The 26,590-nt window shown below is 41.3% G+C and overlaps 1 protein-coding gene across 5 annotated transcripts in view; it reads right to left on the reverse strand.

The window, feature by feature from the left end:
• The window catches only part of FAT3 (FAT atypical cadherin 3), a 603,349-nt gene that overhangs the window by 172,864 nt on the left and 403,895 nt on the right, over positions 1-26,590 (reverse strand). For all 5 annotated transcript variants that reach the window (XM_036923269.2, XM_036923272.2, XM_036923270.2 and 2 more), the window contains exon 4: positions 16,963-17,024. In XM_036923269.2, coding sequence (XP_036779164.2) covers positions 16,963-17,024 — 62 coding nt within the window. The remainder of the gene's footprint in view (positions 1-16,962; positions 17,025-26,590) is intronic.

Consider the following 26,590-nt stretch of genomic DNA (forward strand, 5'->3'; position numbering starts at 1 on the left):
GGAAGCACATTATCTGAGTAATGGACTGTTTTACATCCTCGTGGTGTGTGTGGGTCATCATGAGTCTTGATATTCAAACTATTGTTTGGACAGAGGGTCCGTCTCATCTCTGAGGATATGGAAACAGGGCAAGTCTCAAGATTACAATTACATTAAGAACAGAAGCAACGTCTCTTGGGGCTGGGCTCAGAAATCGTATATCACTTCTGGATACTACTGATATAGCAAGTCACCAAGTCAAGTCTCCTGATAGGAGGAGCTGCAATAATATGTAGCCATTTTTATAGTTCACTGTGACCATCTAGCTGAATTCAGTCTGGCACCATCCAATTTACTCCTTTCATTATAGTGTGAGTAAAGATCTCTTGATGAATATCATGACTGGTATTTTGTCCTGATGAAGGAAGGGCTTCTATATTCTGCAAAAGGAGGCAGCTGGGGTCCCAGTGGACCAAGTCTTATTCACCTTATGTCCCTATCATACTGAGCACAGAACCTGCCTGTCCCAGGCACTGAAGAAATTGTTGTAGAAGTGAGCTAAAATAAATTTCAAGTTAAGAAAAATATAATAGCTAAAACACAAGGGTGAAAGGGAAAAAGAAGTCTGTCATAAGAAATTTTGAGAAAAATCTTCCATATATGTTCATACATCATCTCATATATCATTCACATTTTTCAGTCATTTTGAACAGAGCAGTATCAAACTTAGGTCTCTTGTTAGGTGGGTGACAAATCCATTCCAGAAACTTCTGACATTTTAATAATATAATTAGCCACCTGATGTGTAGGAAGTGAGTCATCACGAGCCTCCTGACAGCTCTGCAAGGTGGGATCAAATGGCTCACCTTTGGAAGTGCAATGCACCCACCCACCATTATAGGGATGCACACTAACTCAAGTGCAGAATTTGGCTTTGGCTTCCCCACTGGAAGGCAAATGGGCATATTTGACTATGGACATCACTTCTTTCCTTAGTCCTCAAACTGCCCTTCTGCTTTTGCATCCGTTGAGCAAACTACTGATTATGCTAGGACTGGGCTAGGCATTCAGAACAGTGACACATGCAGCAGGGTTTTTGCCTGAAAGAAGGAAACTTGTTGATCTGTTGCTATATGCAAGGCATTCTGCTGATCTGTCTACAGAATGCTTTCCACAACAGCACTTACAGCAACCTGAAGAGGTGGTTGTTAATATCCCTATTTTACAACTGAGGACATTAAACGACCATAGATTATGGGTTTGCTCTAGTTCATTCAGCGAATGTATGCCAGAAAACCCTGGTCAGCATGAACCTACACCTAGGCCCTTTCCAGCCTATAACAACAGGTTTTGTCCAACTATGTGAATGCTCCACTGGTTCTGTTCTCTGTTCGAACAAAGGACTATTACAGTTACACAAGGGAAACCTCCGTCCATTCTCCCACTGAATCTCTCTCTAGATTCCATCTCTGCATCACTGCATTTCAGTTTGGATGATGGGTTCATCAAAGTGGACATGGTGAGTGAGTTGCCTACTGCTTGGGGTCAAATCCCAAGTACACGTGCAGTGACTAAGAGAGTTAAAATTCTTGGACCCAAAGAGCTAACTCACCTGTGCTAGAAACACTGCAGTTGCCAGAGTGCTTGCAACATGCAGAGCTAAGAACTTTGTGGAAGTGAGTAAAACTAAAACACATGTAAATTTACAAAAAAAACAGAGAAGACATTATTTTTCTATATTTTTTCAGCAAATGCTTATGAAAGGCTTCTTTTTGCACAAGAAAGGAGCATATCAATCCTGAGATCACATTCTGATGGTAACTGAGGAGGGGCCAATTAAGCAGGTAGCAGCTGGCATGATGGCACATTTCTTCCTCTAAAGGAGAAGAAACACAAATGAAGCCAACCACCCTCATGATGTCTACACAGGTCTACAGAATACCAGCTGCTGACAACTGGAAAACAATTACCCTGGCTAGTAACTTAAGTTTCCCATTCAATCCCCAAGTTTTGGCCATTTTCCCATGTCTCTTTTAATCTAACTGATATCCCCACCTGTGACTGGGTAGCAATCCCTTTATGCCTGGACCTGCCTCTTCTTAACAGGCCAGCCTGATCCCAGTCTCTTTCTTACCCCAAAGTCTGCTTTTACCAGACAAAAAAATCTTTGTCTACGTCTTTCATCATGTCACTATTTTGCTCAAGAACTTTTCATTGCTTTGTACTTCCTCATGTTTCTTATCAAAACTACTACCTTGGTCTCCCCACTCCAGTACTCCCCAAAACCACTTCCCTTGGCATTTAGGCTACCCTTGCCATAGTCTTCCAAGGGTGCCGTATCTATCCCTCTCTCTGTTTGCACCTGGATCATGCATGTTCTCTTCTTTTACATTGCTCCTCTGCTTATTCAAAGCCCATGTCAAGTCTCCTGTCTTCCATGAAGTCCTCCCTAATAAATCCAGCCCTTAATTCTTACAGGACAAACAAACTGCTTCTCACAATTGGGCAACATAATTTTACTATGTACTGTCCTATAGCTAAGTATTGCTTACTTGCATTATTCTGGTATTCCCAGTAGTTTTAGGCGAACCTTGAGTGGAATTATCATGTTTATCTATTGCAAGTATTCATGTGTGTGCATGCACACGTGTGTCTATAGTTATTATCTATTGCATTAACAAGAGATTGTTAACTAGATCTCACGCCAAATATTTGTATATTCTCACAAATGATAATTTACATAGATTTAACATCAACTTAAATATTCCAGAGCATTCAATTACATTTATTGATAAATTAGATTCTTACAAAGTAGTCTAGTTGTCCTTTAAGACCCAAATGAGATACAAGAGAAAGTTAAGGATTTTTTTCAGACAACCCCAACAGTTTTTGCCTTCTCAAGAAGCAGTAAAACCCCAAGCCTGGAGTTTCTAGAATAGTTAGGAATTTCCCTTTATGTGTGATTCATTCATTCATTCAACTGAATAGCTCCAGAATGCCTATTAGATGCCAAGCACAGTGTCAGATATTAAGGACATCATTGACATCAAAACTATCTGTGGATAGTTTCTTTTAATTCAAAAGGAAAATGCAATTTCATGAGAGAAAATATGTGGTTGCTATTCCAAAGCCTAGTGATAGCTGAATTAGGCTGAGAGACAAACTTGGTTGTCCTGATTAAAAAGCTCGCTCCAGCTCCATTTGGTTCACATTTCAATCTCTACCATTTGGTTGAGGTTGGTTAGAGCCATTTAATTGTCATAGATCTACTCAAATTTTCTCTATTTCTCTCCTTTTTTGTGTGTTGGGGGATTAAGATGTGAATGGCTTGGAGGGTGAAGATTGGAAAAGACAGTACACTGGGCCTCTGAATTTTAGTGTGGGAAGTAAAGTTTCTTTGCTCTATAGTGAATTCTTGGACAACCCAATGGCTTTCCTCCAAAAATGTCCTGCTGGAGATGAGGATTATCTCACGGGGGTCATTACACTTCTAAGATTTAAGCCTCAGAATGAGCATTAAATTAAAATTCCCTGCACCTAGTAGGCAGAACATTGTGACACTCAAAAGATGTGGAATTGCTAAATGAACTCTGAGCAATGATATTATCACCACTGTATATTTATTGAGTTCAACAAGGTGCTAAGTACTGTACAGACAGATAATATAGCTGCCTATGCAAAAAAAGCAACGGCAATAGTCTTATAAGAACTCTTCCACTCAACTGCTTTAGGAATAGACAGTGTAACTAGACTTGTTAGAGAGGCTCCTCTTTTCAAAAGCATCCTTAAAGTTCTCTCTGCTTTTGTTTGATTTGAAAGTGGCCAATTTTCTACAGTTACCATTTATGAATGTGGTTAAGTCTCCCAATCTCAAAATTAGCATAAGAATGCTACAAGCATTAAACTGAAAAACTTCACCCCCTTGAAACTTGGATTTTCTGGGAAATCTTAAATAAAACAGTTGTAAAATATGACATATATATACCATTGTGCTTTTTATTTAACTGGGGAAATAGGCATTTTCAAAATTAATAATATTGCTCTTTTTAACTAGCCTTCAATTTTCTGGGGGAAAAAAGTGCATACATTTGAATGCCCAAGGAATTCAAACAGTTTAGTCTAAAATTTGGATGCACATACTCAAATTTAAAGCATGAAGCAAATTTCCTCTATTTAACAAATCGACAGAAAAATAGAGGAAAAGTTCAAGTACAATGTACCCAAAGCGTATGTGCAAGAACGAATATGCACATGGATGAGCACAAAGAATAACTTTGCATATACAGAAACTAATTGAATTTCAGAATCCTGACTTTCTTTATTTAAATGCCAGCCCATCAGGGTTATAAGGAAAAAAAAATTAAGCACTTTAGAGAAAATGGGTTATAAACTGTCACTGTTGAGTTTAGTGTTCTGACAACTTTGAAAGTAACTAAAATGTAATTTTCCAAGTTGGTAGCTAAAATAATGGAACATCTGGATGCCATTGAAATGTATGACAATCAAGGAGAGAACAGAAAAGCAGTAGGAACAATGCTTTTCCTTTGTTTATGATTCTTTGTGGTTTTGAACTCTTGCTCCAAACCTCGATTACGGCAGTCAAGGGCAGCTCCCTTCTCAAAGATTCATCTCTGGTTCCTGATATGTGGGTCTATCTCTGGTCCCACTTATCCCTTCCAGTAGCTACACTTCCCACTGGCTTTCTTTCTTCATCTGTGGTCAGATCCTGTGCCTGAACACCCGTGTGAAGTGGTAAGCCGTGAGCAGGGTCATATGTAAACTGTTCAGAGTGCTGACTGCAACCTCGGATGCTGCGTCTGGCCTTTGGAAAGGCAGACATCTCCAGATAATACCTTAGTAAGTGGCTGTACTTTTTTTTAACTTCAGTAAGAGACCACCGAGTTCAGCACATTCTGTCCTTCCGGGGATAAGTGACCTTCTCGTGGATGATCTAATGAAGTTTAACTGTAGAGACGACTGATCCAGATACATTTGTCTTACCAACTAGCAACCTCTTAGCTAATGCTTCCTTCTATGGTTTCTGGACTGGCCTTGCCATTTGTCAGACATCTAAATTTACATGTTATGTCTTTGGAAAGATCTAGGCACAAGGTCTTAGACAGCTAACACTCCTCCTGGATAAGAACTAATTGTAACTGAGTTGATATTCATTTTCTCCTTCCTCTGTCTGCCCACAATAAAAAGGAGGAGGAAAGAACTTTTTTTTTTCCAATTCAATTCACTTACTTTGAGTCTCATAAATACAACCTCAGTGCCAGGGGGAAAGCAAAAATAGTCATTAAGGACTTTTTGTGATCTATACTCTCACAACATAATCATGAATTATATAATTCTTTACATTTTTACCCTCAGAAAGGGATATTTCAGAGAAGTTTATTATCTTTCCTGCCTTTCCTTACTAAAAACCACATCTCAAGGTTGTCTGAAAGTGGAGTCTGAGTACAGAGATGACTTATTTTTGGCATGAACACCAGAGTCTTTCCAGAGTCCCTTCTACTTAACAGCCCCGAGTTGGACCTGCCGTGGCACGTGTAAGGGCTGCCCTTCTCTCTGCTGGTTCTACTTCCAACCCCCGATTGGATTTTGCTTTTAAACACGGGAAGCCGTACGTGCCCTCTCAAAGACATGTCAAGGCTCAGCTACGGTTTGGTTTGGGTCCTTTCCCTTTTCTTATACCACGATTTGTCACCAGTAGAAAAAGCAGACATCTATTCCAAATGTGAATGTCGCTTGCATGCCCACGTTTGGCAAATGTTTACCCAGATCTTTAATTTGGGATTTAAACAGCTCATCATCTAGTAGATGATTTCTAAGGTACTATTTAGCACTGAAATTTTATGATTCTGTGGGATTTATTTGCACTCTTGTAAAAAGATGCTTGTGATATGTCATTCTGCCTTCAATGAGAAAATGTCGTAAGGTAGAATATTAATCTGCAGTAGAAGAGAGGGAGTTACCCATACTGGTGGGTAAAATGTTCAGATGTCTAAAGTTACACATTTAGGTTACATGTTCAGGTTTCTGATATGATTTCCCAAATGGCATGAGTTACTATGCAGTAGTCTCCTTTTTTTCTCCAAATGTTGCAGAGACATTGATGTAAAAATTTTCTTACACTGTATAATTTTTCCTTTAATAAGTAAATGCTATAAGGTAGAATATCACAACTTTAGCCAAAGGAAAGATTTTAGCTCATATTTGTGTGCAGTCTGGTCGAATGCCTAAAACAATTTGCTAAATGACATTAGATCATGTCCAGGGTCTGTCTTTCACCTGATCCTCAGGCACAAGGGAGGGTAAGTAAATGCCTGCCTGAAAGTGGACCCTAAACTAACACTACAATGTATGAATAGCAGGGCTAGCAGCTGGGGTGTATCCATGCAGTCTTCCAAAGAAAGGGCCATCACTTAGGTCATTAAAAACCCAGCTACAGACGGCAGTTTAATGTTATCTCACACAACTGAAAAAAATATATATTGAACGTGAATATGTTAATACAGGAGAAAGCCCACAGTAAGTTGGTAAATGCAAAAAGGGGTTCCAAAACAATATGTATAACATTATGTCAATCTTCCTAACAAATTTTATGGAGGCTTATGTGTGTATGTATATACATATTGTATATATATGTAATGTGTATCTGTATATACACACACACATAGTGCCTGTGTATCTATGTGTGTTTATATATATACACACACATACCCCCCCAAAAAAAAGTCCTGAAGGCTTATACTGCAAAATATAAAAAGTGGTTATCATTGTGTAGAGAAATTATGAGTGTTAAATTTTTCTTCTTTTTGCTTATCTTTATGTCTCTCTCTCTCTCTCTTTACAATGAACATGTATTACAGATTACATGTTTCTGGTACATACTGTTACATATTTCTAATTGTTAGAAATAACTGTATTCTTAAAACTATTACTACAGGCACTATGTAATTTCTAAAAGAAGAGTTTTGAAACAAACTCTAATTTTCTCCCTTTCATTGAAGTGTAGATACTTTAACCCATTAGAAATTGAGTTCACCCTTCCTTTCGTACTGATGTCCTTTGATATGACAGGAACTTTTAAATGAGTTACTCCTGGAAGCATCATTTTTGAAGATGGGTAAATGGTTTTGTGCATGTATCAAAGCACATATCATGGGCCCGTCACGGCCTGTACAGAGAGACATACAAGTCTTCATCCCGAGGTGGAAAAAGCATGTCCCGGCTTCCTCTGATAGACACAGAACATCTCTTGCTGTAAAAATGTTAAATAAAACCCCCATCATATTCTCTTGCTGAAACCAAATAAACACAGCTCTGACTCCTGCCTTCCACGAGAGTCTGTCTACCGCAGCCCTGTCTTCCTACTAGAAAGGCTATCACGTTGCTTTAAATTTAACTGCAGACTTTTGGCTTCTCTTTCAGCCAATGAGAAGAGATCTAAGGCCATCAGAGGGGAATGATGGAACACGGTAAGGTGAGACTTTGTCAAACTTTTTCTCCAGTGGCAAAGAGGCTGTCCCCATACTATGAAGAGAAAGATTCAGTCATTTGGTGATCTACGGGACCCTGAAAGCTGCTTTCACAGCATTTTAGTTAGAAATAAGACAAGAACAAACAAAATCCCTCTCTATATGGAGAAATGGAGAAGACATTCTGCCTGATTGTCAGAAGCCCCTTGCTCTGTGGCACCAGTGGCCTAATCAATGGGTCTTCATGAAGCTTCTTAAGGAGGCTATTAATGAGCACGCATACATTTTCTAAAAATATTTAGCTTTTTCTCTTTTACCTGAAATTAGTATCCTGAAAGTATATTTTACCTCAGTTACATAATAGCAAAGTACACATTAGCATGGAGCTTAGCCCCACATCCCATTTTAAGATTTATCAGCATCTTTAAAAGTGTATAGTGACAAGCCAGGAATTATAACAGGGTATCTCATGAAAAATCTATGCTCTTCCTTCTGAATTATATATTTATGCCCTCCTGGGGAATGATAGATTTCAGGTAGGTAAATGTGATTTAGGAACTGCCTCTAGGCTCCAAACATGCGCTGGGGTTGCTGGTGGCCTTTGTACTGATGGGGATGCAGGGGAGTGAAGCTGTCCCCTTCCTGTAAGTCAGATGGCACCAAGGGAGGTCTGCAAACCTCTGGCTTAGGCACCTACTTTCTGTGGATTTGTGGGCAGTACAGGTCACTGTCTACCAGGAGGCATGGCTTATCTGATTTGTGGGTTACCTGGACCCCCAAACGTACAATTTAACCAACATCCACTGAGTGCTTTGGGTTGTCCCAGGAATTGTTCTAGATGCTGAAGTACAAAGAGCGGTACTCCTTAGTTCTGGCCCTCCATCCTACCACTGATCTTCACCAAAGGGAGGGCCAGGAAGAGAGAGGATGCAGAATCTCTGGGGAGCCCATCGTGTAGCTTGCTAACAGAGCTGAGGATGGCCTGAAGGAGAGAGAGAGCTTGAAATGACTAAGGGCGATGCTGTTTGAATTATGGCATCGGTCACTGGGTAATAACCATGCAATGGATTACCTCCATTGAGACTCTCCTGACTACTCATAACTGGTTTATTATTTCCCCACAAAGGAGGTGTTGCCATCTGAATGAAACTGAAGAAAGTTCTCATCATGTGTTTAAATATTGGACACAACTACGGCATTAACAACTAAACATAATTTAAGACCTTAAAGTGGCTATAATTCTGGGGAAAGCTTGGGAGTTAGTGATGAGACTGGGTAGGCCTAGAGAAGGCTAACCTGGGGAAATTAGCTATCCACCCCCGGCCAGTCTGAAGAATAATTACTTTATGGAGTCCTTGGATTCTTGGGAATGTGACAGCTCTGCCATTTGAGCATGGATGCCTTAGCCTCCAGCTCAGATTCTGACCCAGAAAGCCAAGGGGACTGCAGATCCTCCAGGGGAGGCCCAGTGACCTTCATGACCAGACCAGACCCATAGCTGACTTTCACATTCAGCTGACTTTTCACAGGGTCACAACCCATTTAAGTGCATCCTGGCAAATGGACGAGGATACATCTCTGAAACTTTGGGCTCTTCTTCAGAAACGTACGCAAGTAAGAAATTAACACTCTTTTGAGTCCATACCATGCTCTCAAACAAATCTAGGTACCTTTAGAGATGCCAGCTCATAAAGTACCACACGTACATTCTACCCCTCTGAGCCAAACTATAAATAAAATGCATAATATAATGCACTGTGTTCTGAATTCTGCCATAAGAAGACTGCATCAGGAATCACAAGGAAAAACTGTAAGTTTCTAATCATAATGGCTGATATATACTAAATGATAAATATGTATAATATATATACAACACGGCAATCCTCACAAAATCTTATGAAGTTATTTTTATTATTATTGTCCCACTTTTACAGGTGAGGAAACCGAGGCTGCATAATGAAAGGTAATAGAGCTAGCAAGTACCTTTGTCTATCTCCAAATCCTATTCTTTAACCATCTCTGTCTATATTTTTAGTACAAGATTAGTCTGATATAAACTTTAAAAGAACTCTAATAATTAGGACATTGTTTTACAAGCAGTGTTTTACTTCTTACTTATAGTCAGATTAAATAATTGTATAAAATACATACAGTACTACATCCCCAAAGAGGAAATAACCAAATTTATTGTAGGTTTTCTCCATTTTAAAGGAACTGATGGTATTTGCCCCAATGTCCCAATCTATTTTCCTTGGCTTCGACGTTTGAATCTCTGACTTAACTTCCCTAAAGCAATCCGTATCCTGCTGCCAACCCTCTCAGCATGCCACTGAACCCATCTTGCCACAGAATAGATGAGGTTGGTAGTCTCTGATTTGCTACAAAAGAAAGTCATTTGAAAGTTCTTGAAACAACAGCTCATTTGAACAAAAGCTTCTGCAGCAAGCCAGAAACAGGCCAAAGCAGTTTTCCCTTTTTATTAAGAGAGGCACTTGAGTTAGAATCTCACGTTCTCAACTTGCTGCCATTACCATTTTTATTTACCCACAGATTTAAGGTGCTCAACTGAGTCATACACATCTGATGTTTAGGCACAAACTGGGTATGGTTTCTCAAGAGCCCAGATGAAATCAGACTGGACAGATCATTCCAACGCTCAGAATGTGCAGCAGAAAATAAACTAGGAAAGCAACACAATGGAAAAAGAGGGAAAAGGAACTTTGGAAGCATGGGACAGAGGCTAATTTACTGCCACTGCACTAGTGGGGGGATGTCAGCCTGGGCTTCCGGGTTGTGTGATTCGAGGTGGGGAATTCTCACCATTGTTCAGAGCCATGCAGGGAAATCTGAACCGCTTCTCTGAGAGGGGATAAGCCATGTATGTGACAGCAGACTGCAGGGTAAGGGCCCCTCCCCAACAAGACCCATGCAGGGATTGCCTAAGAAGGCTTGAAGGAAGCAGCGTCAGAGCATCGGAAACCATCCACACGGGAAAACTAAAGCAGAGCCTTAGCTCGCAGCAACCTGTGCGTGCAGCTCAACGTGCTGGGAGCGCCTGCAGCAATTATCGGCCTGCACAGCAACGGGGAGAAGAGTGCATAGGCGGCTCATTTCCATTTCCAAGGGGAGCCACTGGGTGGAAAGACCATCCCAGATCCAAGGAAACGGGTTTCATTTACGGTTGTTCTGTTAATTACTACTGTACAGGTTTAAGGGGGAACAAAACAAATGCAGCCTTTCACAAACAGGTAAATTGGAGGTGCTTATGTATGGAAGCAAGGATGTATTACAGACAACTCTCCCAGTGCACGTAAGGGTTTGACTGTACGTTATGAACTTGGAGGCTAACCAGGGACAAGAGGGGCCAAGAAAAGAAGTGAAGAACTGCAGGTGTAGACAAAGCAGACACGATACCGACGACTCTATGTCATCACGGACTCAGAGCAACCCACCCACCACTTCCTCTGTCCAAACACGGGTGGCAAGGTGGCCCTCAGCTGAGATCCTAACCAGGCTTTTAAGACAGGAAGAAAAAGCAGAGAAAGATTCCATTCACTTTTCTGAAGTTGATAAAACACGAATCTGAACAACGGAGGCTTGAGAAGCAGAGAATGGGAAGGGAGGGTGCCTGTGCTTTTTGGGAGCTCTGGAAAACAGAAGCCATGACAACTCTCCCAAGGCCAGTGCCCGCTACAGGCGCTCTTTTCTGTGCACAGATACACCATCTTTCCCGAGGGCCTGCTGGGACTTGCTGCAAAGTTTTCTGAGGGTGGCAGAAAGAGGAGCCCAGTGAGAGAAACTTCCATTTCTCCTGCAGTTAAATTATGAAAACATGGGCTGCCTAGTGGGCTGAAATAGGCCTGCCATTCTTCACCACCAAAAATTGCGATCATTCTGGAAGCAGAAGCTTACCACAGTAAGACACTGCCAAGGATAAGCACTCACTGAAAAGATCCATTTGCATCCTAAGGGGCAAGAGGAAACGTGATAAAAACTTAGCAAAGAGCAGTATATTTTTCTCTCAGAAAACAAAACTATAGAAAGGAATGGGAATTTTAGACAGCAAGAAAAAGTAGTCACATGAGGTCTACCTTCCAGTGAAGGATGGATGAATATGTAAAAGAGAGAGATACTAAATAACTTACATTCCTGCAGATCTAGCTTTTCCTCGGCAATGTGTTTTGTTATTTATACCAACTGTACTATAACATCTCACCACATTCTCTGGGCTACTTTAACTTACATGAGCACACAACATAATTTCTCACCTTCTGTCTTTATCCTGGTTACTGGCCTTGTCATCTTTTGTGATTTGCAAATAAAATACTCTCTGTTTTCTTTGGGAGACTTTTATCAGAACCATGCAGCCCTGAACAGAGAAGCATTTCAAGATTAAAAGGGAGGCAAAATAATACTCTTTCAGCAAGCAAGATAAAGATGCACACATAAGTAAGCTAGGACTGTCGGATTATTTAAGTGCATGTATCTTTTAAGAATAATTGAACTGCTATAAGCTATTCAAACTATTGGGGCCATTACTGAAAAAGAAAGGGGATTGACTCACATTAGTGGAAGACAAGGGGAGAAAGGAGGGGAAGGGAAAGAGGGAGGGACAGACAAGGGTTTAGCAGTGCCAGTGTGTGCCAGGCACTCGGTGTAGGTCACTGTTGAGATGGGATCATTAACCCCATTTTACAGACAAGGGGATGGAGGACTGAAGTTAAGCTGACTCTGCAAAGCAGATGGAAAGAGGCAGAGGTTCCATTCCTTCTGCCTCTGAGTCCATTCACTTCACCACATGCTCATACCTGCCTCATGATATCATCTAGGGATGAAATAAAGGTCTCAGAAAAAGCATCCATTCCCATTTGTAAATAAGGGACATTTATTGAGTTCCCTGTTTCCTAGGCACTGGACTAGATGCTTTGAATACAGAGATAAGTAAGCACTTCAGTGCTGACAACAGCCACCCTGTGCTTGGACCACTTACTGTCTCACAGACAGTGTTCTGAGCACTTGTCCCCTTCGTGTTATATGCTATACCGCCCCTATGTTAGGAAGTGTGATTCCTTCTTTACAGATGAGGGGAAGGGGGTATAGACTGGTTCAAAAGCCTTTCTAGGCTCTGTGAGCAGTCCCCACATAGACCCTCAGGCCTGCCTGAATGTAACACACAACCTTCCCCACACCACTCCCATTCACTATCTTGATAAATCAAGTTCCATACCCACCAGGAGTTTAAATCTGGGAGGTGAGAAAATGACTATCCAAGTGATGATAATATAAGAAAGAATTAGTGCACTTATTCTTCTTATTTCACAGCTGTTTTCTCTGATTATGAGGTAATCAGGGCTAAAGTCACAACCATTAAGCTAAAACATTAATTCACTATTTAGTTTATGCATCCATTATCAACTTTCTGTATCTTGCTGGAATGTTTGCTGGAATAAGCCTTTTACCTCTGCTACAATCATAACCAGCTCTCAAGGAACATATACGACTTTGAACAGGTGAGCTGGAAATTCCATATTTCTGCATTTTATGATAAGGAGAGGCCACTATTTTCACATAGACTTAAATAAGGCAATAGTTAGCATTTGGAATTCATCAAAGAACTATAAGCTGTACTTCAATTTCTCTACAGTTCTTCACTGCTTGTTTCTTAGCAAATCCCTTTGATTCTGGTAATGATAACTTTCCTCTTGTAGTCAGAGATTTAAGGTGAATGCTTGCAGACTAAAAAACCCTTACAAGGTCAAGCTAAATATCTTAAATCAGTGTATAGGCAGAGTACCAGCAGTGCACGATTAAAGAGTTTTCTATCATGGGCATAGCAAACTATAAACAAATCATTAATGTCTTCCTGGTTGCCTATTCAGGTATGTACCTGCCAGGTCAGCTTCTAAATGGGGTCCTTCAAATAGAGTCAATTTCATTTTATTGGGAAGGAGAGATATGAAATAGAGCCAGGAGGTTAATATGAATTTAAGAGGAGTGTAGGGTTATCTTTGCAATTAAAAGGTCCTGCAGGAGGTTGATTATCCATACCCAGTACTTACACTCACAGAATGTATCAGCAGTTACAAAAATTTGTGTATCCATTCTGTACTGTGAATGGTATTATTTTACTCATATTTTGCAGGGCTGAGTTCATCCAATATTCTTCCCATGACCCATTCAGGAAAAAAAACAAATGAAAAAATGAAAGTCATTCAAGCTCACTGCAATGCTGCATAGAAAAAAAAATGTGGCCAAGAATTGTACAGTGTAGAGAGTGAGAGCAAGACAGTGTGTGAGAGAGAGAGAAAGACAGAGATGGAGGGCGACAGATGCAGATTGAGATTCAACCGGGTTTTGAAGACCTCAGCAAGAGGGTCTGCTAAATGAAGGAGCAGATATGATGGGTGTTCCTGGGAGGCGGGCAGAGCAGTCAGGCATGCTAGAGGGCACACTGGTATGCTTCTAATGACCTACAGCTTTTAAAATCTCTATGCAGAAAACTTCAGAGAAGCCAGTTTGCTGCTTGTTGGCCAGAATCATGATGGGATTTGTATTAGACAACAGTCCTTTTGACCCATTGCCTTCACTCTGTTGAAAGAGATTCCCAGGCCCGGGATGGAACAGCTCCTGTCCAGAGTGCACATCAGCAAACTGAGCCTTAGACAACTTTCATGTCCTTGTAACTCCTCTGCTTGACCAGAAACAAGGTATATTCAGCCATCCAATCTCTAAATGCCCAGCCAGCTCTGGGATCTATACTTATGTCCCCGTTTCTTTTTACCCTAAACAAAACTGACTCCAGCTGATCATATGTTTTCTATTTTTCTCATCCTTGATCTTTATTCTTTATCCTATAGTAGTTTCCTGCCTTCCTGTCCCATGTTGCAATTTTCTGAATGGAATCTGCTTCATGAAGTGTTAAATAAAGATTGTTTCTATCACCTAAATTGTTTCCTTTAATCATTTTTTAACAACCCTCATCCAAACTACCCTCACCTGTCTAACTACCATCATACCTTTAAAAGCCCCTCGTGGTCTCCCCACCACTTGTGCCCTGTCCAGCAGAGCAGCCAGAAATCTCTTATACTGGCAATCACATCATGTCACTCAGGAAATGGCTTTCCCTACACTCAGGAGAAACAACTCAGAATCCTTACTTCAGCCCTGTTTGCCTTTTCCAACTTGATTTTCTACCATCATTACCTCCTCCATCATTAGACCCTTAAACACACTGGCCTTGGGGATCCTCCTGACCTTGAGCAGAATCTTGGCTTCATGTCACCAGATGTCACCTACTCAAAGAGGCCCTCCTAAGCAGTCTATTGAATGTTGTCTACCCCTCCCCACTCTCAGGCATTATCACAGAACCTTCTGTGAGTGGCCTCAGAGAGCTTGCATCTGAAGTTACAGCATTTAACCATTTATCATGTGCCTCCTCATCCTTCCTGTCCCTCTGCCTGCTCAGCACTTAGGGCAGTGCCCGGGACCCAGCTGGTCAGAGCTTGCAGCTCCTTCTGCAAGTGAGTTGCCTGGAACTACACTCTGTCTTGGAGTGTGGAGATGAAGTCGGATCTTTACGAGTGTTCAGGTATTATGACACTGTATGACTATTAAAACTGCAATGATTTTAGCCACACTTTACTGAGCACCTGCTTAGCACCAGGTATTGTCCTGGATGTTGTCCACATACTTCATGCTTTAATCTCCCAACAATCCTGTGAGGTTACCTGTTCTGCTACATTACTTCCCTAGGCAGGTTATACCAGCTACTGAGAAATGTTCCAGATATGTCTGTGTTAGTCTTTTAAAGAATGAAAATGTTTGATAAGTATTAATGTAAGTCTGTAAAGGATGTGAAACTGTTAAGGAATCTTTTGGGAAGTGAATTCAAACACCTAGAATAAACACTCTGGCCGCTTTGCCTAGTCACATGGCACCACGCCCTCCACCCCAACCCCAGGCGAAGATACCACATTTCCAGGGACAGGCAGTAAGCTATCCCAGGCAGATTCTGCAGCTAATGAGACACCCTTCCTTTTCTCTGCTGGGAGGTAATGGCTTCAACTGTCCCAGAACACAGCCTCCCTGGGAGCCCTGGAGTCTCCGCTGGGCAGGAAAGGCGCACATAAATATAATATAAGGTGTTATTAGTCTGGCAAAAGTACTCTAATTCTGGACCAAGTATGTAGTGCAGCCCATTAGTATGATTTTGAAAAAAGAATTATAATAATTATTTTTGGCAGCCTGGAGTCTTTCATCTTTATGAGATGATAGCAGTGTTTTAAGAGGATTATCATAGTGCTGCATGATGATAATAATAATAATCCTTTATTAGGGTAATGCTTTAAAAGTTTTAAAAATACTTTGCTGTAAGATATGAGGATTGATCCTAATAGTGATCCTTTGAGGTATATGGAATAGTAATTATTTGCCACCACATTTCACAGTAGGGGAAACTGAGGCCACAGGCAATTAAACAGCAAGCCATGGACAAGCACTTCAAGCTAAGCATGGCAGGGCAGCGCTGGGACCCAGCAGCACCGATTCCTAGTCCAGTGTTCTTTAAATAAGTCGTTACTCATTAAAAGATTTAAAAGAGAACACCAGAAAAGATTTGTGGGGCATGAATGTGTGTGTGCATGTGTGTGTATGTGTGTGTGTGTGTATGTGTAAGGAAGACCTGTGGATTCCATTAAATAATTCTTTGGGACTAAAAGACCATTTCAGAAGCGTGGACACATTATAAAACCTCAACAAAGCCCTGGGTGCAAACTTCCAAGCATTCTCATTGTTCTGTCAGACTGTCACACTTAAATCACGGTATCATAAAACCACCCAGACTTCAAGCTTCCCAATAAAAATACTCGATATGTATAGAAGAATGTTCCATGAAGCTCTTTCATATTTATTTTCTCACCCTTTGCCTTATGGTGCTTTTCTCCCCCTCCAGAAATAATGCTCTTATAGTTTATATTGCTGCTGTTTCTGTCTTAATGAATTATAGGGGTACATTTTATGGTTTCAGAAACATTTCTCTCAGGCAGTGAATCAACTAGCAGCCTTCTCCTCCTTAACCCTCTCCCAAGAAAGGAAATGAGGAGCAAAGACAGAACCCTTCTGCACAGAGGAGGTACTTCACTTAAACTGGAGCACTTGGAGTTGTTCTCCTTTTACATCCGAGGCTGCAGAGGCCCAGGAGTCTCCAAGAAACTTGCTTTTCTTGTTACTGGAAAAGGGGTTTGAAGTCAAGGGAGAGATGGTGATATACCTGCTTGTTCTCAGCAGAGGGCAAAGGCTGCACCCCCATCCTTGCAGCCCAAGAACTGCACTCAGAGTAATGCACCAGAAATCACCAAACGCTCTACCCATCAGCCCAAGACAAATCGCTTCCTCTTGGAGCCCACTGTTTCAATACATTTAATTTCTAGCTTATACAGAAGGTTAGAGAAGTTTAGCGAAAAGCAGTTTTAATGAACGCCAGTTCTTTCTATGTACTCACCTCCAGAAAATGCTCCGCCTGCTGTTCGCGATCCAGTTTCCTTGAAGTTGTGGTAATCAGACCTGTGTAGAAATTAGAATATTTGACTTTTAAATATTTGGGCAAGTAGCTTACTGAGCAAGTCCAGTTAAAGGAAAAGCAAAAGTAATGGGGAACAGTAACTCTCCAATCCCCAGGGACAACCAGAGGGTCTCAGAATTATTCTTACAACAAAATAAAATTTACAAAGCAAACCTGAGATATATGGTCCATTTCTGCTTACCTCAGTTAGGTACTGTAATCACTCTGGGGATGTGACAATTCACCAGAGAACCACTCTTTTTCTGATAATGAGGAATTTCAATGATTCATTTGCATATGACTGAAATTCTACCTTAGGAGTCTCATTAAAGATTTGCACGCTCTTGAACCATTAATAGGTTGTTGACGCTGGATGTAGATTCAGGCTATGAAACAGCATCTTCTTATTTAACGTTTTTATGTGAATATAATTTTTTTGGTTATACATGATAAAGAAGGTTCTTTCTGTAATAACTACGTGTAGACATAATTATTTCAAATTTAGTAACTCTTATGCACAGAAGATCTCATACTGTAATTTTATCGTTGTGTGTGATTAAATCTTTACACAGAATAAGTTCCGCCTGGGAAATATCACTGTATCTTTCCTTCCAATGGTGTTTCTCGTAAATAAATCACCCCTTTGAGTATAAAGACAAAAGGCAATCGGAAGAAAACACTGTCGTGGATGCCCAGCTTATGGCACCCATTTGGCTGCTGTGTGTTTTATTATTATTATTGTCAAGAAGCAATTAGGAGGTCAAATTTACATTGCGTTTCTTGACTCTACAATGTCCCTGAAGACAGAGACTGTGGGTTGGGCTGCTTTCATGAACATACGCTGATTGACAGGGAAGAGCAGAGAAAATCAGAGAAAAGCTCACTCCCAACACTGATGAGGTGTGTGAAATACGGAAAAGATATTTTACTATAAGCTCTGCTGAGGAGCTCATGACCTCCAGCTTTTGTTTTACACAGAACTGATGGGCAGATTAAGCGGATTTCAGGGAAAGCCAAGAAGAGGCCACACGAGGCTCAATGGTCTTCAGAGTAAAATCTCCCTGGAGGCTCGAGCACGGCTGTTCCCAAGTCGGCCCCACTCTCATCTGCTCTCCTCTGCCCAGCCCCCACCCACCATGGGAGGGAAACCTATCCTCCCACTGCACAAATCATCTCCCTTTCCACAAATTCTTTGTGGAATATGCCCCAACCCGCCGCTTAACTCACGGGTTTTTCAAATTGCGCTCAGGTGTTGGAGAGGTGACCACTCTACCTGGTTAGGTGCCCACCTACCACGTCCCGACATAGCCAGTATATCCCACTACCGTGGTTCTTTGCCCTCTGCTATAATCCTTTGCTCACATGCCTATATGTTCCCACTAGACAAGTTGAAAAAATTCCTGCAAGGGAAGGGCTAGCCTTTTCATTCTGCAGCCCTGGGGCCTACCTAGTCTCTGGACCGAAAGAAAGAATAGGAGCTTTATTAATGTTCAGTTCACAGAAGTTGCTGTAGAAGAGATGGATGACATCCTAATCTTTAGTTTTGCCATAGATTTAAAATGTGTTTGTTTAGGAAGCTGTTATTTTATATGTAGGGACAGTATTTGTGGGTAGGTAGGGGGTGTGCCTCTAATACTCATTTGAAACAACTTGGTATTCACTTGAAGACCACTGAGCTCCTCTTTGTGACAGATGCAGGGCTCAGTGCTCTTGGGATTCAAAGAAGAACCAGGGTCTGAGATGATGGAGAGAAGACTGCCATCAAGGGTTGTACATGAGAATCGGCAACTTCTCTCCCTAACTGCCCATCAGAACCTTTGGAAACTCGAAAAACAGATTCTGTGGCCCACTCCATCCCTCATTTACTGCATCCAAGTCTCCTGGGATGATGCCTGAGTCGGTCCTCTGATTCTAAGAGAAGGCTCTATGCAATTCCACCAACCTCTGTTGAATCTTGCTGTGACTTTTTGTTGACAGGAATTTTTTTGCCCAGCTGCATCCAAGAATGAAATAAGCTGAGCTGCTTTAGCAACTGGATCTGAACGTCAGGCTCCACATGTGGGGTGCACCGGGGGGGAGAGGGAGATGATGGGTGAGGGCACAGATCAGGGACGATCAGAGAGGGATAAAAGAGAGCACAGGGCTCTGACTCATACTGACCAAGGGCCACCGCGGTCACACCAGGGGTGTCTAGCACACAAATCTGCTGCCTTCATTTTCAGGTCTTTCTATCTTGACAAGGTCATAAGTCAAGGAGGCTCTTTCCAAGGGAGAAGTAACCACCTTCTCAATGGGGGCAGGAGGCTTTCCTGAACCTCACCACCTTTTCAGGGTACAATCCTCAGTGAGAGGTCACAATGAGAATGAGTAACCCTTATTATACTGAAGCTATGAATGGATGAAAGAGCTGTAAACCTCCACTCTGCTGTCCACCTGCTGCTCTTCCAGGCACAAAAGACCAGGAGCCCTTTTGCCTTTTGTCACCCTGGGGACATTCCTGTCATTTCAGGTCCTCCTGGCCGGGGTCACGCAGTCACAGCCCACTGTGGTGTAAGTACATGGGGAAGGGGCCGGCTTCCTCTCCTGATTATTCTTGGGGTGATGTTTAAGGAAAGTTACTTATTTTCACAGTGCCCATGTGTCACTGAGAGAGCAGTGTGGCTCCCCTTCCATCCGTACACCTTCCGTAGGATGTATTTTTCACGTATTTATCAGCTAAAAGAGAAAGAGAGTGGCTTCCTGGAACGTCTGAAACAATATACACACCGGTGAACGTGGAGCTGTGGGAAGCCAAGCAGCTTCTGTTCCTTTAAGAAAAGCAGGAAAACCTTTGTAGGCTTCAGTTCTCTGGGTTTCTATCACCTTTATTTTCACAGATGTGAGGTAGAAGGCAGGTAAAAACAACTCTAAGTCAAAAGTGAAAATTGGTAGGAAATCAGATGAGGTGAGGTGGGGGCAGGTGAGTGACTGAGAATGGGAACAAGGATTTTTTTTTTGTGGTGATGAAAATGGTCTAAAATTATAGACTAGAGTGCTGGTGGTGCAGTTTATTAAGTATTCTGAAAACCATTGAACCGTACACTTTAAATGGGTAAGCATTGTATGCAAATTATACAATCATGTGAGTAAAGAGTTTAAAATCAGTAGGAGATGATAAACTTCGCGTTTTAGATTTTAGTAAGTTTTTTCTCATGTTCGGAGACGACAGACATTTAAAAAATACTTGAATGAATAAGTTTGTTTAGGAATTACACATGAAGAGCTGTTGGAATGAATAGAGTGATCAGGCTTGTCTAAGGAGAATCTGGAACATAAAAATAATGACCAGAACATTTTGGGTTAAAGCCACAGCTGCTAGTTATTTGTACCAAAATAATAACCTTGTTATCAAGCCAAGGCCAGCTAAACCAAGAAGGGGCAAAAGAGCTTTCTTCCTGCTAAAAGTACATACTTAGGGTGAGCTACCGTGCTCCAGTAGCACTATGTTATTTACTGTCAGAAAGGAATGCAATGAGCCATCGCTCACAGTCCAGAGGAATTAGTCAAAATTGCCAATGCGGCATCTTCATTTTTTGCAACTCTGTTGCAGCTGAAGTAGCTTGGGCCTTAGAATAGGAAAAAGAATAAAACAGAGCAACCTCCCTCTTCACCACCCAGATCCATCACTGTGGCAGGCGGCCTCATTGTGCAATCTCTGCGGGAAAGAGGCGTGCACATCACACATGTAACTGTAGACCCACTGGGCACAGCAAATTGGGGACTGAAGTGACGAAATTGAATTTCAAAGATAAGTCAGACTTGAGCTTTTGAATGTGGTTTGGAGATATAAACAAACACATCATTTGCTATAATTACATATGCAAACCTCCAATTTAGGAGGGGAATCACACCGGTCCTAAGGGAATGATACTCAGTAAAGAGTGGGGAGAGCATATGGCTAGAACCATGCAATTACTTTAAAAATGGCTACTTCTGATTTTTTGTTGTGGAGACGGGGGAATCTGACAATCTCTGAGAAATGGCCCGAGAACAAGAATGTTGCTGCCTGTTCAAAATACAAACTCAAACTGTTCTCAATAGTTACAGCCCAGGAGTGATACTTGTAAGGATGACACCTTTTCCTTACTTTTCCTCCCTGCGGGTGTCCCAGGTCACAGCTGTGTAATCTGCTGCCATGACATTCACATTTTCTGTAAGTGCTACTTGACACAGCATAGGTTTTGGGAGTTTCAGCATCATTTTCCAGGACTGTTTGAAGCTCAGTTTGGTATTACAAATGCAACAAGAATTATCAGCCCTGGGAGCTACAATTAGCACTGACTCTGTCATTTTCATATCCCGTTTCTTCTGCTTACCATTCCTCCATGCCTACCCCTAGCTACCTGGTAAACCCCTCACCATCCTTTCAGACAGTTCAAATGTCACCTCCTCCTCGAAGCCTTCTCTGACCTCGCCTCCTCTAGCATGTTGCATGCAACTCATCTACTGTCTGCAGGTCACATCTGCAGATCTACCTACACATCCGCCCTGCAGCTCACAGTTCCAGGAAGGCCGGATTTGGGGTAGTTCACTAGCTGAACTCAGGAACTTAGATCAGTGCCTGTCACATTCGTTGAATGTATATTGGATGATCAAATTAAGGAAGAGGTGGCTGGAAATCTACATTACAATATATGGATGGGTCTTAGAGATGTCTGGGAAGCATAGCCAGCTCCCAATATTTGCCTCTAATTGTTCATTAAAGAGCCAATATTGCCTAATAGGATACACGAAAAAAGGGCAGTGAATAGATCATCCTGTGTACTTGGTGTATAACACAGAAGCTGATACGCTGCAGGAATGATGCGAAACTTGTTTGAATGCGGGTGCCATGGATGCGGTCCTCCAGAATTTTCAATATTGTTTTATACAGAGTTTGTATAAAACACTTAAGGGGCCTCAACCGTGGGAGTTAAAAGGTACCTGAATATTCTCTTTCATTTTTTGAATTATTTAATGTTTTCCCAGTTTTGGAACACTATCTTCCATGCTGATCGTCGGAGTTCATTAGAACAATTCCTGATAACCTTTTTGTTTCCAGTTGCTAATTAGAGATTTTAATCTTTAATATTATGTACAGGGGCTTTGTGGCCACCCCATGATTATCACACATCTTGGATAAAGTTTAATTTATGGAGAGAGGTAAACAAATAATAATATACTAGTGTCCAACATTTACCGAGTACTCTGTGTGCCAGTCATGGTACTAAACAATTCACATATACCATCTCATTTAATCTCACAGTCGTTTGGAAAAATAGGAACTGTTTTGAGTCCATTTACAGGAGGCAACTGAGTTAATGTGCCCAAGGCCACCCATGACTGAGCCATGATTCCAACCGAAGACTAATACACAGTGGTGGCAAAGCCTCATGCCTAGGAGCCCGGAGACCTGCGTCTGGTCTCAGCTGTGTCAGTACTCAGTTATGAGATTCCAGGCAATAACATCTTTTTTCTCATCTAGGAATGTGTCAAGTCTCTTTTCAGTGTGAAAATCTGTAAAAGAATAAATACATTAAAAGAAGATCATTCCCTGCTTTCCCACCTGACCCCACTTTTTTCCTGATGGCCCCCGAGTCTAGCTGTGTAGGACCTGCGCAGGTCATCCAAGCAAGAACAAGAGCAGCCCTGTTCTGGTTTTTATTTATCCATAAAATCAACACCTAAACACCCTTATGGATAATTCTCAAAAGGAGGGAAGTAAAATTGTTAGTTAACTATGAGTGTGTGTTTTTAAGTAGGAAAAAAAAAGCCTCAGTTATCCCCATTTATTGTTGCCTCCACAAGATTCTTACTCCTAGACCCTCTGTTTCCACCTCTCATTTCTGCCATTGAGGATGTCTTAAAACATTCCCTGCAGTGTTTACACATGGACATAAAACATGCACTGAATTTGGAGAGAATGAAATGGATATACAGTAAATACAAAATTCAGAATTTTAGGAAAAACTGAAGTTGGAGTGATGGCAAATATTAGGCTTTCTTTTTTTAAAACTACGTAATGTGTGTTCTTAGACTATATGATATTTCATTGAAAAGAATAACCAGAAGGAAAACAATACACCAGAGCTACAACATCAGTTATGATGGGGTTTAAAATAAAGGATTCTGGGAACTGGCCCCATCAGACCAGCTTTAAGTAAGGGCTATTTCCTCAGGTGTAAAGATTTGGAGTTGCTCCATTGAGCATGCAGTGCTGCTATTACTTTTCTTAAGAAAATCTGACAGGGGAAACCACTGATGGAGCTTAAGCCAGAAACTTGGGCCTTTCCTTATAAAGAGAGATTTTCAGATGCCAATAGAAGCTTTAAAACTGGGTAAGTGAGGATGCATCTTAAACCAAAGTATGGAGACCTGGTGGGTCAAATGGGGTTCCTGGCTGTTAGTTTTCTGTAACAGAGAAGCTTCATTTTCTTTCTTTTTAGCCAATGGGTGGCATTTCTCAATTCTGCTTTAGCAGCTGGGAAACTGCAGGCAGCATTCTCCTGCCAAAAGTACTTTCCCCTTTGGATAAGGATTCTGTCATTGCCACAGGTAGCAAAGCGAAAAGGATTATGCTGGCGCACATGCTGCCCCTTCCCTCCGGGCCTAGTTGACAGATGCAGTTGCCCACAGCCTGGAGGGAGAGTTCGGAGGTTCAGGCAAGTCTTGTACCCTCGCTGTATCACTCATTAGAGACAAAATCGGTTCAGGGATCTGGGTCAAGAGGACTTGTCATCAGGGTGCAGGAGAGGGTGCAGCCAAGAAGGAAGTAATGAAGATGTTGTATGGTGGAGAACCTTTCCTAAGGCCTTCCCTGAATAACCCTCTTGGACTGAGTAGTTCTGTCACACACACACACACATATGTGCGTGCACACACACACACCCCTAAGATGAAAGGTGTTGTGTGTGAGTCGACTTGTGCCCGAATACCTGGATAGTTACCCCCATGTGTTTTCCCCTCAATTCCTCTCCTCAGCACCAATCTGCATGGTTCTCCCCCCACAATCACACATAGCCCTCCAGTTCTGCCTTCCCAGCCTAGATAAAGAGGTATTTATGTACCTGCAGAAGTCTCCAGGCAATTCAGCTAAACTTTGAATGCCATATTGGACTTCTTCAGAGAAATGTTAAGCTGCAGATGGCGAACCAATATTAAGGATGTCATATGAAATGATGTAATCTTTAGGTGCCATTAACAGACCACTGATGTGTGTGCTCAGATGTGCAATATGGGGCACCTCTCCCCCTTTCTCTCTCTCTGCCAAGATTTTCTTTTCTGTATAATTCTGAATATTGGATGATCAAAATAAGGGAGAAGTGGCTGGAAATTTAAATGACATTATATGATGGGTCTTAGAAATGATCTTGTGTGGGAAGTGTCATGGTATACTGATTAGTGGTACACTAATCAGGTCTCCGACTCTGGCATCAGACTGTCTGGCTTTGCATAGAAGTTCTATCCCAAGGCAACAGTCCATTCTTCGGCAAGTTATTTAGCTTCACTAAACAGCAGTCTCCTCATCTGTTTAATGAGGCTTGCCAAATTAAAAATTGATTTAAAGTGCTTAGTTTGGATTTTGGTGCATATAAATGCTCAAATAATGTTACTTTTATTATTAGCTCCACGAATAATTCCTGGAGCATTCTATGTATTCAGTTGTCTAATATTGCCTCCTTCGCATCTTGAGATTCCCCTCAAATGTGTCTATTCAAATTGTTAATCTAATTGTTATTAACAATAAAATGTTAAATGTCTATTACTTGCCCCTGACAGATAAGGAAAGGCACGCTCACAGCTTAAATAACTTGTTCAGACTTAATTATTATTAAATCCTTCACCGATCCATGCACTGTTTAATTTTATTGAGATGATAGTATGTATCCTTGCTACTTAAAGTGTGGTGTGGATGAGAAGTGTCAGCAGCATCCAGGAGCTATGTGGAAATGCACACCTGCAGGCTCCTCCCACACCTAGGTGATCTGTACGTCCACTAAATTTTGAGAAGCCTGGCTCTAAGCCATTGCTGGCTTTCAAACCTGGCTGTGCACTGGGATCACCTGGGAGCTTTAAAACATTCTGATAACAGGGTCCCACATCCAGACACTCTGAATTATTTTGTATGGGCGGAGGCCTAGGCATAGGGATTTTTAAAAAGCTCCAGGTGACTCTAACAGTCAGTCAAGGCTGAGAATCATTGTACATAAAGTTGTTCTTTCTGGGTGAAGCAGTTACGGTAACTAATTTTTTGGCTTATTTAAATGGTCTAGTTTTCCCCCAATGAACAACACTCAGTGTTATCATACAAAGTAACTTAAAGGCCCATAAAATGGGGCACCTGGGTCCTCATCTGGATTCCACAAAGTTCTATTCTGAATCCTCCCAGTGAAGGACAAAGCGATGTGGTTGGCAGGTGTGTTTGGACTTTAGATCTGACACATTCCTTATGTCTTTCCCCAGTACACTGGCTTATCACAGCTACAGCTGACTTCTTCATTCTGGAATATTTTCTTGTACCGTGTCACACCTCTCCTAGCTCCATTTGGTGCCAGGGTCCTCACAGCAGAGGTAAAACACCACTCTTCCCCACAAGAGCCTATTTGGACACAAAGAACATTGGAAGAGCAAAGAGGAGACAATGATGAGTCACCTCATTTGCCCACCTGGCACAAATGATTCAGTAAGGTACAGGGACACCTATGCAAATAACTGATACATAGTGTGACCGAATGTACATGCTGGACAACTCGGGGTGCCCTGAAGAAGGAAAGATGAATGGTGAACTGTTCAATTGGAAAAGATAAGGGAATAAATTGAATGCTGAATTTGTACTGGGCCTTTAATGGTGAAAAAGATTCCAATAGATAGGGAAGTTGGAAAAAGTTAAAATATCAAAACTGCAGCTGAGAATAATGAGAACAAAGTTTAACAGAAAAGGTAAATCTGGTTTAAATCCTGGCTCTCCTATTTCTTTTTTTTTTAAATAAAATAATTTATTAAGGCATGATTGGCATGATACTATATTGGTTTTAGGTGTACAACAGTGATTTGACATTTATATTTATATTTATGGAAATATATTTTTATTTATATTTAAATGCTCACCACGGTAAGTGTAGTTACAATCTGTCACCATACAAAGTTATTACAATATTATTGACTATATTTCCTATGCTGTCCTTTTCATTCCTGGAATTTCATACCTCTTAACTGGAAGTTTGTACCTCTTAATTTATTCTATAACTTAAAGTTTGTACTTCTTAATTCCTTTCACCTATTTTGCCTATCTTCCCATCCACCTCCCCTCTGGTAACTACGAGTTTATTGTCTGTATCAGTCTGTTTCTGGGCTTTGATTCATTTGTTTGTTTTGTTTTTTATTCATTTGTTTGTTTTGTTTCTTAGATTCTACATATAAGTGAAATTACACGGTATTTGTCTTTCTCTGCCTGACTTAGCATAATACCTTCTAGGTCTATGCATGTTGATGCAAATGGTAAAATTTCATTCTTTTTTATGGTAGAGTATATTCCACCATTTATATGTAC

Source organism: Manis pentadactyla, chromosome 9 (genome assembly GCF_030020395.1).
Source record: "Manis pentadactyla isolate mManPen7 chromosome 9, mManPen7.hap1, whole genome shotgun sequence".
NCBI classification, from domain to species: Eukaryota; Metazoa; Chordata; class Mammalia; order Pholidota; family Manidae; genus Manis; species Manis pentadactyla.